Raw genomic sequence first — 17,115 nt, 5'->3', positions numbered from 1 at the left:
GAAGGATCCTCGACCAAGCAAGCATCGTGCTCTGGAATGGAAAAACTGAGAAAGCACCTGCTTCATTCTGTTCAAGTCCAGTAAGACTTTTTAAAGGGAAGCACGGTAAAGAAGCCTCAGTGTGGCAGACTGGGGCTATGGAGTTCTGGAACCTGGAAATGTGCTAGTGACTTTTTTAAGGCAATCTTGAAATCGCCTGAGGTTCAGAGGGTGGGGGAAATTCCGCCGGCTTTCAGGCACCCCATCCCCACCTGATCAGCCCTGCCTCGGTCTTTCCATGTGCGAGTTCACCAGTAGATATGTCCCGTACGACAGTGGTTCTCTGCTTCTTTATCTCTGTACACCTTCTGCCCTCACACCAAGCCAGGGCCAAATCAGTTGCTTGGTGAACATTAACAGAATTATGATCAATTGTAAAATGGGTGACAACAACAAAAAAACCCACCCTGCTTTTCATAATTAACTAATTAAAATATCTGAGCTGGCGTATGTGCTGCACCAGGCACGGAGGAGACAGGGACAACCGGGAAAGACTGGAGTCCTCAGAAAAGAGTTCAGTGTCTGGAGGAGACTGAAATCATGAAGGTGATACTCTGCTCAGGGCTGAGAGGAGGAAAATGATGGGATGCCATGAAAGAGGGGGAGATGCGTGGGGGACGACGACTACCACACGGCTGCACGTCGGACAGATGGCGGGGAATCCGGCAGACCTCCTTACCTTCAAGTCTCTGTAAACGACAAACCGATTGTGCATGTGTTCCAGCCCCAGGATGATTTCTGTGGCGTAAAACCGCATCTCCTTCTCAGAAAACACCCCGTGCTGCGAAAGGTGATAGTGCAGGTCACCCCCTGGAATCAGAGACGCAGAGTGTAACTCGGCGCGTGAACTCCAGGGAGACAAGAGTCACGGCCATTGTGCAGAGTCATGGCGCGGTTAGCTCACTTTATGCTTTTCTACATGTATGATATAGATGTATCATGACTTCTGTAATCTGATGAAACACTTTAAAAAATCCCAGAGAAAACTAAACCATTGAGAAGACCTAGATGCGACAGTGGCCGGGACAATATGAACCCAAGCCTCCGCTCTCGGATGGACATCACAGCTCCCATGTGTACCACTGTGGGGGAGGTGGGACGGGGCGGCGAGCTGATCCTCTGATTACTACAGTCCTGTCTCCTAACTGACTCAACCCATGTAGTGAGGCAGTAGGTGGCTTGGCAACTGGCTCTGTGGATAGTAAATATGGAGACAAAATAAATACACTGCTCATATTGATAGATATTTGAGAAAGCAAATACAGTAAAATTTTAACTGGTAAAAAACCCAGGTGGTTGGGTGTTTGGGTGTCCCCAGTAAAATCCTTTCAATGTTGCGGTATGTTAGAATTTTTCACAATAAAGGGTTAAAAAAGGTCAATGACCATATGGCCTCCAGTTAGAGAGACAGAGAATGCCACCAACAGGGTAAGGGAACGTTCTCATAAACGATAAAGGCGGGGCCACAGCCGATTCACACAGGTTCACGAGTGTCCACTTCCATTACCTTTGCTTCCCGAAGTATCTTCCTGTTCACACACGCATATTCTTGTGTAACTATTTTCGATCAGCATGTAAAAGATTTCCAGCATCGCTGAAGGCTCCCTGCGCCCACCCCAGGCAGCATGATCAGCTCACAGCCCCTCATTGCAGCCAACTGGACTCTACTCTGACCTCTCCCCTCACATCAATTAGCTTTGCCAGTTCTGACAGTGACACAAATCGAGTCACGCAGGAAATACGCGGCTGTGTCTGGCTGGTTTGCTCATTATTACATCTGTGAAATTCCTTCATGCTGTTGGATGGGTCTGGTTCTAAATCAAAAACTCAAAACATAACTAAAACTTCAACTGAACTTCAAAACAGGTATTCATTTATGGAAATATATGCTTTTCCATTTCAGCCCGTTACTAAAAATGCTTTGAATTAATTACATCATGTCACTTTCTAGTATTAGAAAACTGAGTGAGTGAGTGAGTCAAAGCTGCTCAGCTGTGTCTGACTCTTTGAGAACCCATGGACTGCAGCCTGCCAACCTCCTATGTCCATGGGGATTCTCCAGGCAAAATACAGGAGTGGGTTGCCATGCCTTCCTCCAGGGGATCTTCCTGACCCAGGGATTCAACCCAGGTCTCCTGCACTGCAGGTGGATGCTTTACCATCTGAACCAGGGAAGACAGTTAGAAAAGTACTTTCTGGCCAAAGTTCTTCCTGTATTCTCCAGTTCATCACTGACAGTTTAAAGACTGATATATGGTGGCTCTGGACTAAAGGTACAGACTACTGGTCTAAAATCTGAGCTGGCCCAGAGTCAGTCCTTCAGTTCAGTTCAGTTCAGTTCAGTCGCTCAGTCGTGTCTGACTCTTTGCAACCCCATGAATCGCAGCACGCCAGGCCTCCCTGTCCATCACCAACTCCTGGAGTTTACTCAGACTCACGTCCATCAAGTCAGTGATGCCATCCAGCCATCTCATCCTCTGTCGTCCCCTTCTCCTCTTACCCCCAATCCCTCCCAGAATCAGAGTCTTTTCCATTGAGTCAACTCTTCGCATGAGGTGGCCAAAGTACTGGAGTTTCAGCTTTAGCATCATTCCTTCCAAAGAAATCCCAGGGCTGATCTCCTTCAGAATGGACTGGTTGGATCTCCTTGCAGTCCAAGGGACTCTCAAGAGTCTTCTCCAGCACCATAGTTCAAAAGCATCAATTCTTTGGCACTCAGCCTTCTTCACAGTCCAACTCTCACATCCATACATGACCACAGGAAAAACCATAGCCTTGACTAGACGAACCTTTGTTGGCAAAGTTATGACCAATCTAGGTTGGTCATAACTTTCCTTCCAAGGAGTAAGCATCTTTTAATTTCATGGCTGCAGTCAACATCTGTAGTGATTTTGGAGCCCCAAAAAATAAAGTCTGACACTGTTTCCCCATGTATTTCCCATGAAGTGATGGGACCAGATGCCGTGATCTTTGTTTTCTGAATGTTGAGCTTTAAGCCAACTTTTTCACTCTCCACTTTCACCTTCATCAAGAGGCTTTTGAGTTCCTCTTCACTTTCTGCCATAAGGGTGGTGTCATCTGCATATCTGAGGTTATTGAGATTTCTCCCGGCAATCTTGATTCCAGCTTGTGTTTCTTCCAGTCCAGCGTTTCTCATGATGTACTCTGCATATAAGTTAAATAAACAGGGTGACAATATACAGCCTTGACATACTCCTTTTCCTATTTGGAACCAGTCTGTTGTTCCATGTCCAGTTCTAACTGTTGCTTCCTGACCTGCATACAGATTTCTCAAGAGGCAGATCAGGTGGTCTGGTATTCCCATCTCTTTCAGAATTTTCCACAGTTTATTGTGATCCACACAGTCAAAGGCTTTGACATAGTCAAAAAAGCAGAAATAGATGTTTTTCTGGAACTCTCTTGCTTTTTCCATGATCCAGTGGATGTTGGCAGTTTGATCTCTGGTTCCTCTGCCTTTTCTAAAACCAGCTTGAACATCTGGAAGTTCACGGTTCACGTATTGCTTGCTAAAGCCTGGCTTGGAGAATTTTGAGCATTACTTTACTAGCGTGTGAGATGAGTGCAATTGTGCGGTAGTTTGAGCATTCTTTGGCATTGCCTTTCTTTGGGATTGGAATGAAAACTGACCTTTTCTAGTTCTGTGGCCACTTCTGAGTTTTCCAAATTTGCTGGCATACTGAGTGCAGCACTTTCACAGCATCATCTTTCAGGATTTGAAACAGCTCACCTGGAATTCCATCACCTCCACTAGCTTTGTTCGTAGTGATGCTTTCTAAGGCCCACTTGACTTCACAATCCAAGATGTCTGGCTCTAGATGAGTGATCATACCATCATAATTATCTGGGTCATGAAGATCTTTTTTGTACAGTTCTTCTGTGTATTCTTGCCTTCACAGTTGGCTTTTAAATACACTCCTGTCTTTGGCCTATGAATCTTTAGGAGACATTTCATTCCTAAAGTTGAGGGCCAGTTGACTGCAGTCAACTTTTTAAAATGAAGTTGAACTGGAAATTCAAAGAGTGAAAGGTTTCCTTAAACTTGAGGGGGAATCTAATTATCTGAAAGACCCAAATGGCCAGTCTGTCTGGAGCAATGCAAGCTAAGATCAAACATCCTGAAACAAACAAAACCAGCACGGCAGAGTCACTCAGTGTATTCAGACTCCCCACGTCTAGCTTACCGTTCATCAGATCCAAGATGAAGCACAGTTTATCTGGAGTGTGGAAGGCATAGGTCATACAGACGATGAAAGGGCAATCCTAGAGTGAAAAAAAAAAAAAAAATATATATATATATGTATACACACATGTATAAGAAAAGCAAAATCTGTCCTGGAAAGTATATCTACTACCAAGTGCCACCTATACATTTCTTTTTAAAGCCATGACACTGCCCTGTATAAGAAACACAGACACCTATGTGGTAACTTAAACAGACCCAGGAAAGGGAGCCTGATTCCATGGGGAAAAAAAATGCACAGAGATACAAACACTGCTAATTGGAGATGAACTCAGAGATGCTCTGTGGCTCTGATTAAATCATGACTCCCCTATCTATATCTTCAAAAGACTCAGATTCTACGGAAGAATATTACTGCCTTGCTAGTCCTCCTGTTGGTCTACACTTTGGTTCTGGTTATAGTCACATATCCATTTCAATGTCTGATTCTGAACTGGAAGAACCTTTATCGTGGGGAGAAATGTTACTGATATTACTGTCTTGAAACACTAACAATAAAAATGGAATTAACTCAGCTTTGAAAGTAGAAAATATACCAGGGTGGAGGATAGAATAACTCAATTAAAGATGAGGTAAAGATGTTAATTTTCTCCCAAATTAATCTATACATTCCATGTAAACAAAATGGAAATTGACAAACTCATTCCCATATTTATATGGAAATGTAAACAACCAAGAAAAGTTCAGATAACTCTTGAAGAAAACTAAAGCTGAAACTTCTGTTCTTCAGAAGACACCATTAAGAGAGTAAGAAAGGCAAATAACAGAATGGGAGGAGGTATTTGAAATCCACATGTATCTTGAATATATAAAGAACCTTCATCAATCAATAAAGAAAAAAGCAAACAACCCAACAGGAAAATGGCATGACAGTAACAACAACAATACTGGATATATGTTACTGAGTATCAAATAGTCTGTAAGTCTTTAAACAGACGCTAGACCTCAGCTGTCCGCCAAGGGAATGCAAACTGCAAACCACAACGTTTCATCACGAAAACAAAGGAGAATGACTAAACTCACAAAGACTGATGGTACCAAGTGTTGCAAAGACACGGAGTTAACGGGACTTCCAATGTGGTAGCTGGGAGGCACAATTGTACAGCCACTCTCACCAGGCGTTTGACGGCATCTGCCGACGCTGATCACTACCTGCAAAGCCTATGAGCCGGAAATTCCAGCCCGGGGTATTTACCTAACAGTAGTCTGTACTCATGTGCCCCAAGGGACCTGCATGAGCATGGTCCTCACAGCAGTATTCAAAACAGCCCCAACGGGGAATAATCCCACTGTCTACCGACAGGAGGATGGACACACAAACTGTGGCATGATGGAATACTACAGAGCAGGGGCTGCCAGACTCCTTCTGCAAATGGGCTAGACAGGAAACAGTTTAAGCTTTTCAGGCCCCATCCAGTCCCTGTCACATAGGTTTCTCTGCTTCTTTTCTCTTGACAATTTCTTCTCTTCTTTTGCTTTAAAAAAAAAAAAAATTCTCAGTTCATAGACTGCGAACACAAGCCAGATTTGGTCCCCAGGCCACACACATAGCCTGGTGACCCCTGCTATTTAGCTACAGAAGATGCTGTTGCTATGAGCAACGACTCAGCTGCATCTCGCAAGCAATACTGAGAGAAGCCAGACACAAAAAGAATACATTTATATAAAGTTCCAACAGGGGCGGAGCTAAATTCCAGTGTCAGACATCTGGGTAGTAGTTAGCTTGGGCATGGGGTAAGCAGCTGAAAAGGGTAAAGGGAGACTTCCGGGACGTGGGTGACTTTCTGTCTCTTGACCTAGGTTCTAGACACACGCGTGTGCTCCCTGGTGAAAACCCCCTAGATGTAGCACGAGGTCCCACTGAGATGCATGCTCAGTGAACACCTGCCACTCAACTGAGTCAAATGACAAACAGAAGCCGAGAATTATTACATTCTACAGAACACACTCAACAGAGTACTCTGTGAACAGAATTCACTTTGCTCACACCTATAGATGAAGGGCATACAGATGAATTTGTGTGGACACATGCCTGTGTGCTCAGGATTCAAGAACTTGAACTCAGTTTCCACAAGTCTTCTGGAGGAAATTCATTTTGTGGTTACCTTGTTTTCCTTAAGAGTTCAGCTGAGATTTATTTTGTTTTATATAGTCGTAAAATAAAGCTGCTGTCCTTTATCTGTTAAAAGCTATCTGGTTCTTGGGGGCCGGGAGGCACCATCCTAATTGGAGCCCCACCAGTATTTCACCAGACCTTTTCATAGTCTGCTGGTGACGACTCATTCTGCTCTAAATATCATGCTCCTTCCTTAATGGGGTTCCCCACGGACTCTGGTTCCTGATCTAATGAGCAATTCATCCCTAGAGCAGACAAGTGGGTGGACCAGGAACTTGGTGAAGCCTGGGTCTTTTCCCGCTTGAGACAGCAACTCCACTCACTTCACCCAGGGGACCAGCAGAGCCTGGAAAGGGGTATTTCTGAACAGACGGTGTTCAGTCCTTCTAAGGACAGCCCTGAGAAAACAGCAAAAGGTCAAAGTGGAGTTAAGATACTATGTTATTAAGATGGGACACGAATTGGAGATTTAGAGTCATAGGCTACTCCAATAGGAAGTGCTCTTCTAAAAAAAAAAAAAATCACCTGGTCCAAATTCTTTATTTTAAAGATGAGGAAACTAAACACTGCCCCCTCCCCCCACCTCCTAAAAGGGAAATGACTTGCCTGAGGCCACAAAGAAATCTGATAGCCAGCCAAGATTCAAACCCCAAGTCTCCCATTCTGGACCCTCGCCAGACCCTGTCCTGTCACTCCACCTACAAAGGTAACGTTTCCATAGCAACGTAAAATCAAAGCTCGGTTAAAGGGATGTGATTTGGTTATCTCTAAGGAGTTCACTGACCAGGATCCCTCATCTCTTAGGCCCTGAGCAGATGGCATCTTGAGTCTCAGGCGGGGTCTGAGACACAAAGAACTGAATGCTGACCCACATAGACAAACAGGCAGCAGTTTAATAATGATGTTAGCACAGTTTCTAAGATAATTATGGTAAGATGTTCTGTCTTGATTACAAATTCAAGGTGAATAAGAACTAGGAGGTTCTCATAGGTGGATCCTTAAATAAAAGCTCTTAAGCAAGGAATTATCTCCTTTTTTTTAAGGTTTTTTTTGGGGGGCGGGGGGCATGCAGGATCTTAGTTCCCCAACCAGGGATTGAATCTGTGTCGCCTTCACTGGAAGCATGGAGTCTTGACCACTGGACTGCCGGGGAAGTCCCAGGAACTGTCTTCTTTGATTTCCTAGTGAGCGAAACAGTTCGCATTTTGCAGGAACTTAAACTGTATTAAAACAGACCACAAAGTAGTCCTCCAGAAAAGTTCTCCACCCTGCAGTCAGAGGAACCCTTTCAGAATTGCAAGGCTTATTAAATGGCTGTAAAGATTTTTTTTTTTTTGGTAAAGATTTTTAAAAGTCCTCAGGACTGGTCCAGAAAGCTCTTTCTGCTGGTCTGGCCTGTCTGCTTCCCTCTCTCCCCAGCTTCCCCGTGTGGTCCTCACCACATCACTTCAGAGCCCAGCAGTGCTGACCTGTGAGTCCCCAGAGCACCCGTGCTCAGGACTCACACACACCCTAGCGTCCCCTCCGACCCCAGAGGACCGCCCTGTTAAATGCCTTCTGAGCACCACAGACCTCTCTTTCACAGCTCTTGTCACATGTTCCAACAATCGACACATGTCTGAGATTCTCTGAGTAAACACTGCTGTCTCTCATTTTATGCAGCCCTATAAGCGCAAAGACCAAATTTGCGTTTTGGGACTCCTGTCTGGTAGCGGAGTACCTGGCACAATCTAAGACTCAAGGATGATCAGGAAATGAATAAGCAACACTCCTCATGAATAACGGACTGACTTAATGAAGGTGCTGATGGCTCCTCCCAGTAATGGACATACTTGCCCTGATTCCCTTTTCATGACCCACAAGTTACAGAATAAAACTGGGAACAGTACTTCTTATTGCCTCTTCTGGGGGTGAGAAGTAGGAATTCTCAATTTGAGATTGAAACAGTAAAACAACCTCCAAGCAGAAAGAAAACTCTGATGGTGACTCCAGCTTATTTCCATGCCAACACCTTAGGTAATCATATTGACACAGGCTGATCAACACGTCACCTAAGGAGGCAATTTTAAACTAAAGGTTACTTAAATCCTACAAACTATAGCCTTTGATCAACAAAAATGACTCTAAATAACTTTACTACAATTCTTTTGGTTAAATTATGTACTTATAATGTTTTTTAAAATGCTAAACTATCTTGATATTTGAATAAAAAGCAGAAACTAGTCTTAAATTAGTTCAAAGCAGTAGCCCAACATAACTGCAATTTTTTATTTACCCACTTATGGGCAGACCAGTGAGGAATTCTACAACTACTTAATTACATTCTATTCACCTAAATAAAACAAAAATACTACATGAAAATTAAAATTGTTCATATATTTTTCCAACACCCTCAATTTTTTTCCATAGGCTCTCCTGGGAATAAACATCCAAGGCTTTGAGATAAGACATTAAAAATCAGTATTTTAATAAAGCACTTAAAGTCTGCAATAAGCACACATTCACATCTGAAATGAAGACAGAGGCATTTCCAACAGATACTAGAAACCAACGTCATTCACGTTGATTCCAATACAGTGCGCAGCCACTCAGATTCCATTCCAATCAGTTAAACTCTTGGTCACACACACAGAGTCACTCTTCCTTGAAACGTTTAATGTCTGCATGTTGGCACGTAGAGGTGCACAATTGGACATGACCGTTCACAGCAATGGCATTTTCATCTGTTATAGTTAAACTGAAGTATGATATTCATTGACTTCAATAGTAAATAGCCTTTCTAGAAGCACTTAAAACTAACACTAGAATAACATAAACCACAACACAATAAATATATTTGGTGACAAGAAAGCATGGCGCCTACAAAGGGATGAGAAAAGAACACTGGGCTCGTTTAGGAAGTGCAGGGACTCTGGGCAAAGAATGATGTGCCTGGATCTCAGGTTCCTTGCTTATCAGCTAAAAGGAATGCCTGAGTGATCATGAAGATCTGAGTCTTTGAAAACCTCTAGGTGAAGGTGACCTTATTCAGAACCCAGCTGTGGCAGCTGGAGGTAACCCTAGGCTCTGTGCCTCACTTGCCAGGGTACACAGGCAATGCCCAGGTTTCTGGGACCATGGGTTTTTCTGGGTGTCTTTATATATATCTGCCCAAGTAAATAAAAGCTGAGATTTTGGTCCCGGGTGATGCCGTTAATAGGAAAAGAAATCAGAGCGGGATGTTGCTTTACAAGTCAAGACGACACAGGGTGAAGCTGGCTTTGACATGTGATGAGCTCAAAAAGACAGCTGGTCCAGTGGGCAGAGACACAGCGCTGGAGACGGAAAAGACCAGCATCCACAGCAGGGAAAGGGGACAAGTGCTGAGGAGACAGGGTCCCCTCCAAATGAAATAGGACTGGCTGCCGCTGCTGCTAAGTCGCTTCAGTCGTGTCCGACCCTGTGTGACCCCACAGACGGCAGCCCACCAGGCTCCTCTGTCCCTGGGATTCTGCGGAGCATCCAAAGGGATAGCTGGGGGTTGACGAAGCCACCTCACTTCCTCTCTGTTTGTGAAGGAGGGAAGCAACATTCCGCTTACTTTTCCTCCTCTGGGTTAGTCCTTCGCTGTCATGCAGCCAATTCTTAACTATTTCAGGTGATTCTTTGGTCACTGATATGATTATATTCTGCCATCTCTGTCATGTTCCACAAAGAAGGAAGTCGTAAATGGGCAGTGAGGGGACAAGTGGTCAGTGTGCGTGGCAGTGGCCGGTAGTGTGTTCCTACTTCCCAACTCAGACAGGGGTCATCTTTGAATTATTATTTATATTAATTCAGTGCTGCTGCTCCCTGCTATAAATTCTAATCCCCTCAAGAACTGGCTAGCTGCATAATTCACCGGGGGGGGGGGGGAAGCTGTATCTTAAATAAATTGTCCTGATATCAAAAAAAAAAAAAAAAAAAAAAAACCCACCAAATAAATAGAAACACACACACACACACAAATGCAATGTTCAAAACTGAATACTCACTCCTGTGCTCACCAGGGACAACATGATCCTTTCATTTAAGGCTAAGGTTTCTCCCTGTTTCATCTTGATTCTCTTCTTATCCAAGCATTTCATTGCATACCTAGAACCATAAATAGTACTGAAGAAAATCTATACAGAAAATATATCTAAGTGGACTTAAATGATACACATCATATTGGGGGAAGTTTCTAAAAATTCGGGAAGTCTTTTAAAGCAGCAAAATGCTTCTAAGAGACTAAGGGAATCTGAATAAAGTGGAGACTTCAGTCAGTAACAGCACATCAATATCTGTTCATTCATTGTAACACGTGTCCTGTACTACGGTAAGAGGGACGTGGAGTACATAGAAACTCCCTGTACTATTTTTTTGCTCCTTTTCTCCAAACCTAAAATTATTCTGAAGTGAAAAGGCTATTTAAAAAAAATCAAGCAATAATTAAGATATTCCTATTCTTATATGAATTGACATTTCAGCTACATAAAATAAATAAAATAATAAAGTAGATACACAAAAAATTCAGGGCAATAAATTTTGTATGTATCCCTGCTGTCTAGTACTTGTGTGTGTGTGTGTGTGTGTTTTGTAGGGGTGGGGCCTGTACTGTAATATTTAGTGTGTAGGAATTGTGAATTAAGCACTGGTCAAGATTTTCTAAGCGTGTAGAGGGTAAGAGTCTAAAACACTGCTCATCAACTAAATGGGATTTTCTTTGAATGTGAGTATAAAACCCTCTTAATATTCCCAGCAAAACATACAAGTGTAGAACGCTTACATCTTTCCAGTGTCTGCTTTCCTGCAACCGTATACTTCACCAAATCCTCCTCGTCCAATGATCCGATGCACGCTGAAATCATTCATGGTCAACTGTGAATTTAAAATGCGACACAGAAATGTAAAACTGCATAAAAACTATCCCACCGTTTTCATGCAAAACATACACAGTTATTGAAACAGTGATTCTGACACTGCTGCCCTTTCGGCGACTGGACCTGCAAGCTGAGAGGTAAGAGGCACAGGTGGCAGGACATTCCAGAACCGCCTTCGATGTAAACTGCACAGGATGCAAACCGAGGAGGCGACTGGGAAGACGACCCGGTGGGAGCCCATTGTTTTATCCAGTCCCATGAATGCTGGATTATAAGGTACACACTTTGAAGATAAGTGAATGTGAAATTTCCAGGCAGACTACAAAGTGAACTCGGCTACTCTGAAGCTGAAAGTTTGGCAACAGTTCAGCCATTCCACGAACTTCTGTGGTAGAAAAATAGGTCTGCATCAAGGGCATCTATGCTCTCCTAACAGTTGGGCCATATGATCAGAAAGTCCAATGAATGCTGGCCATGTGAATTTTTTTATCAAAAGCATCAGTAAGTAGAGAGGACTCATGCTGGGCATGTGAATGTGAAACCAGACAGAGCGTGAGTAACTCGATGAAGAGGCTTTCATTCATAAGCACTAGGCTTTCATCAATATCATCTCAGCAATGCCTTGCTTCCCAACAAGTTTTCATAGCATCAGATGGTACAAAGGCAGAAAGATAGTCCTATGTTCATGATAAGAGGCCATCAGACAACAGCAAATGCTTTTTGTTACGTATCCTGGCAAAAGAAGGGTCAGATGCTTGAAGGGTTTCTCCAGACAACCCTTCAGACATCATGTCTGCAGCCAGGCAGGGGCATCTGGCCCTCGAGCTTCACGTTTGCTGCTCAGAGGACAGAAGGACATGAAGACGTGAGGACACCACGTCTGCTAAAGAAGCACAGGCACAGGAAGATCCACAGCAGAGATAAGGTTTTTTGGTTTTGTTTGTTCGTTTTTTGGCCATGCGGATGCATGCAGGATCGAACCCTCGTTCCCTGCAGTAGAAGCATAGGATCTTAATCACTGGACTGCTCAGGAAGTCCTGTTATTTTTTAAAATGTGTCACTGCCTCTTGCTTCTCAATCCTGCAGGAAATGGGGCAGAGAGGGGAAATTAAAATGAAAAAAACAAAACACAAACAAAACAAAAAACCCACTTCTGTGAATGGTACTGTTAAACTAAAAAAAATTTTTTTTAAAAAAATCAAAAACGGAATCCAGTTATTTCTTTTTCTCAATTGCAAACCTTTGTGGAGGGAGAGCACAAGGGAAAGGAAAAGAGAAGCAAACACTCTAAAAGTGAAGTAAAGAATGTGCCCCAGAATTCCTGACACGGAAGAGCTAAGAGAAGACGCAGTATTAGGGGATACGAGCTAGGAAGTACCCCGCCTTCGAGGCCGCTTTCATCACTCTCAAAACCGTAAAAACATGCAACTGCGGGCCAGTAAGAGATATCATCATGTTTATTACACGACTGCACCTAATAAGAAAAAAAAACAAGGCAATTTACCAGGATAGCAAATGACAGGGGCACAGGAATCACACGATGCAGAAGACTTGTATCTTTACTACTATTTCTATTCAAAGCTTAATTATGGCTTAAAATATCCTTCCTTAAATAAATAAATGCATTCTTACATGAATAGGAAAAAAGAGGACAAAAACTCCAAGTGTGTACAACTGGATATGGGAGGATGGATTTTTCATGCGTAAAGCTGTAAGCAGGACATCTGTTTGGGCAGCATGTTACCCTTGGGAGTATGCTGCTGAATAAAATATTTTCTCACGAAACTGAGCCAAAGGAAGTTTTTATTTAAAAAAATAAAGGCAAAGATGATACTCACATGGATATTTAATTCCACGTTTTTCCACTGACAAAATCTAGTAAACTTGTCACTGAAAAAGAATGTGAGGAATTACTGAAAAGTTAAATATCACGTTAACTGAGAAACTAGCTTTGTATACTTGTGTGACTTCTCGGAGTGAGTTTTCATAAATATTTTTTTCACAAAGCATTTGCCTAGCATTCAAGGCTTTATTTTACAATTCAAATTGAAATCTTCATGTTTCTGCTTTAATTGTCATTATGTTATGGTAACAGTCTTTATCTGAGTCGGTACTGTACAACAGACGGGTAACAGATGACTCATAAGTAATTTAATTTTAATAATGTATCTTATTTGAACCAATATATCAAAAATTATCATTTCCACATGTAATCAATATAAAATTTTAATGAGATAGTCTACATTCTTATTTTTGTGTTGCTTTGAAAGTGAAAATCACTCAGTTGTGTCCAACTCTTTGTGACCCCAAGGAATATACAGCCTCTGGAATTTTCCAGGCCAGAATATTGGAGTGGGTAGCCTTTCCCTTCTCCAAAGGATCTTCCCAACCCAGGGATCGAACCCAGGGCTCCAGCATTACAGGTGGATTCTTTACCAGCTGAGCCACAAGGGAAGCCCAAGAACACTAGAGTGGGTAGCCTATCCCTTCTCCAGGGAATCTTCCCAACCCAGGAATCGAACCGGGGTCTCCTGCATTGCAGGCGGATTCTTTACCAACTGAGCTATCAGAGAAGCCCCTGAAAGTGGTTTGAATTCACTGCTTTGAAACCCAGTGTGTATTTTGCATTTATAGCCCATTTTTATGTAAATCTTCATATAGAGAACAGACTTATGGTTCTCTGTATGAGAGAGGATGAGAGGGGTGGGAGAGGGCTCGATCGGGAGTTTGGGATAAGCAGATATAAACTATTACATATAGGATGGATAAATGACAGAGTCCTATTGTATAGCACAGGGAACTAGATTCAACACCTTGTGATAAACCATAATGGAAAAGAATAGGAAAAAGAATATATACATATATGTATAGCTGAATCGCTTTGCTGTACAGTAGAAATTAACACTGCAAATCAACTATACTTCAACACAATTAAAAAAAAAGTGAATGGTCAATTCAGTGCGAGACAATGACTGTGCAGGTTTACCTGGATACACAGTGAAGTTATAAGACCTCTTCCCCAATTTCAATTACCATCCCCCTTTCTCCCCTCTCCCCCAAGGGTCACAGAACAATGAGCTGACCCAAGAGTTTGGGAAAAGTCAGGTCTTTAGAATCAGCAGCCATGGAGACAGCCCAAGAATCAGCTGAATCTTAGCCCTGAACCAGTGCCCTGGCCCCTCAGTTCCATGCCACTGCTTTTTGGCAAAGCCCCTCTGGTCCTGCTCAGAAAATGTAATCATTTGTATGCAGATTCGTTTCCCACAGTACTGACTCTACTCCAAGATAAAATTATCTCTTGAACTCTGGTAGAATCTTGATACAACTTTTTTCAAAAATTACTTTAGTTCTGTGAACATGTGGAGAAGAAGGAAAAAAAAAAAAAACACTGAAGCATTTGTCCTTAAAGGGCAATTACTGAACAGCTGTGGGCTGCTCCCACCCTGAGGCTCAATCATCACGACAACTGTCTAGAAATTAGCCAAGTTTACAGAGACGAGCAGAATCCATGTGAATGCAGATTCAGAGTCAGAACGTCCAATCCCTAAGGTGTGTCATCACAGAGGAACACTCAGAACGCCGAAGGGCTGACTCTCGGGTGCCTGGGAAGCATGGGAACACTTTCATAGGCATCCCTGAAATTTTTTAAATTTACCTTTTTTAAAAATATCATTTTACCTTGGAGCACAGCTGATTCACAATGCTGTGCTAGTTTCAGATGTACGGCAAAGGGACTCGGTTACACATACACGTATATCTATTCCTTTCAGATTCTCTTCCCCTTTAGGTTATTATAAATATCAAGCAGAATTCCCTGCACTACACAGTAGGTTCTTGTTAATTATCTAGAAAGTTTTCAGGATTTTATGTGACAAACATACTCTATAGTTTGAGTAACCCAAAGGGACACATTTATTGGGTACGTTAAGACAGACATGACCAAAGACATCTGCCAATACACCTAAATTCTACTGTGTAAAGAATCAAGAAAAGGGCTGTCTCATTTTTAAGGATATGACTTTAACATATAAACAAATGAACTGAATATAGACTCATGTTTGCATTAGCAAATGTGTCCCAATAAGATACCTTCAATATTGAGGTTCCCTAGTCTATTTACATTTTGGATCATTTGGAAACTAAAAAACTAAAAGTCAAAGGGATGTTAATATATACAAATCCTAAACTATACGGGGTACAAGCTAGTACAAAGCCTGGCACAGAGCACATGGATAATAAATGTTTGTTGAATGAATAAATTAACACATTTTAAGGATAGCATTTATGGGGTAACATGAGGTATACCTACACAGTACAAGATTTAAATATCATAGCCCAGTCAGTAAAGATTCTTCCTGCAATGCAGGAGACCTGGGTTTGATTCCTGGGTCGGAAAGATCCTCTGGAGAAGGAAATGGCAACCCACTCCAGTATTTTCACCTAGAGAATCCCATGGACAGAGGAGCCTGGCAGACTACAGTCCACGGGGTCGCAAAGAGTCGGACACGACTTAGCAAATAAACCGCCATACTAACATAATGTTACATGACAAACATATCTCAACAAAAAAGACTTTGTACACAAAGCTTCATACCTTTCCATGAATTTTTGAAAAATGCTGCCTCGGAGACTTTCACAAATTTCTTCTATGTATGGCTGGAAAGGATGGAAAAGAAATTCCACACTGCATCAGTAAGAACACAGTAAAGTGAAAAACACAAGTGGATGAGACTCAGATGTGCTACTGCTGTTAAGTCACTTCAGTCGTGTCCGACTCTGTGCGACCCCATAGATGGCAGCCCACCAGGCTCCCCCGTCCCTGGGATTCTCCAGGCAAGAACACTGGACTGGGTTGCCATTTCCTTCTCCAATGCATAAAAGAGAAAAGTGAAAGTGAAGTCGCTCAGTTGTGTCCGACTCTTCACGACCCCATGGACTGCAGTCCACCAGGCTCCTCCATCCATGGGATTTTCCAGGCAAGAGTACTGGAGTGGGGTGCCACTGCCTTCTCCACAGATGTGGTGAGGTTGCCAACTATGTGCTCCCATAATCATCAATAACCTCAGATATGCAGATGACACCACACTTATGGCAGAAAGTGAAGAACCAAAGAGCCTCTTGATGAAAGTGAAAGAGGAAAGTGAAAAAGTTGGCTTAAAACTCAGCATTCAGAAAACTAAGATCATGGCATCTAGTCCCATCACTTCATGGCAAATAGATGGGGAGACAATGGAAACACTGACAGACTTTATTTTTGGGGGGCTCCAAAATCACTACAGATGGTGACTGCAGCCATGAAATTAGGAGAGGCTTGCTCCTTGGAAGAAAAGTTATGACCAACCTAGATAGCATATTAAAAGGCAGAGACATCACTTTGCCAACAAAGTCCATCTAGTCAAAGCTGTGGTTTTTCCAGTGGTCATGTATGGATGTGAGAGCTGGACTATAAAGAAAGCTGAGTGCCGAAGAACTGATGCTTTTGAACTGTGGTGTTGGAGAAGACTCTTGAGAGTCCCTTGGACAGCTAGGAGATCCAACCAGTCCATCCTAAAGAAAATCAGTTCTGAATATTCATTGGAAGGACTGATACTGAAGCTGAAACTCCAATATTTTGGCCACCTGATGCGAAGAACTGACTCATCTGCAAAGACCCTGATGCTGGGAAATATTGAAGGTGGGAGGAGGAGGGGACGACAGAGGATGAGATGGTTGGAGTGCATCACCAATTCAACTGACAGGAGTTTGAGTAAACTCCGGAAGTTGGTGATGGACAGGGAGGCCTGGCGTGCAGCAGTCCATGGGGTCCCAAAGAGTCAGAC

General features: G+C 42.7%; 1 protein-coding gene across 4 annotated transcripts in view; it reads right to left on the bottom strand.

The window, feature by feature from the left end:
* The window catches only part of GRK3 (G protein-coupled receptor kinase 3), a 122,195-nt gene that overhangs the window by 32,429 nt on the left and 72,651 nt on the right, over positions 1–17,115 (bottom strand). For 3 of the 4 annotated variants that reach the window (XM_019977647.2, XM_070769755.1, XM_070769756.1), the window contains 6 exons: positions 15,891–15,952; positions 13,135–13,186; positions 11,203–11,294; positions 10,430–10,529; positions 4,242–4,320; positions 719–849 (listed from right to left, as the gene is read on the bottom strand). In XM_019977647.2, the coding sequence (XP_019833206.2) occupies positions 719–849; positions 4,242–4,320; positions 10,430–10,529; positions 11,203–11,294; positions 13,135–13,186; positions 15,891–15,952 (516 nt within the window). The remainder of the gene's footprint in view (positions 1–718; positions 850–4,241; positions 4,321–10,429; positions 10,530–11,202; positions 11,295–13,134; positions 13,187–15,890; positions 15,953–17,115) is intronic. The other variant, XM_019977648.2, reaches the window with a different exon arrangement.

The sequence above is a fragment of the Bos indicus genome, chromosome 17, assembly GCF_029378745.1.
Source record: "Bos indicus isolate NIAB-ARS_2022 breed Sahiwal x Tharparkar chromosome 17, NIAB-ARS_B.indTharparkar_mat_pri_1.0, whole genome shotgun sequence".
Lineage (NCBI taxonomy): Eukaryota > Metazoa > Chordata > Mammalia > Artiodactyla > Bovidae > Bos > Bos indicus.
The sequence above is the reverse complement of the archived record's forward strand: the minus strand, read 5'-3'. Positions and strand labels throughout refer to the sequence as shown.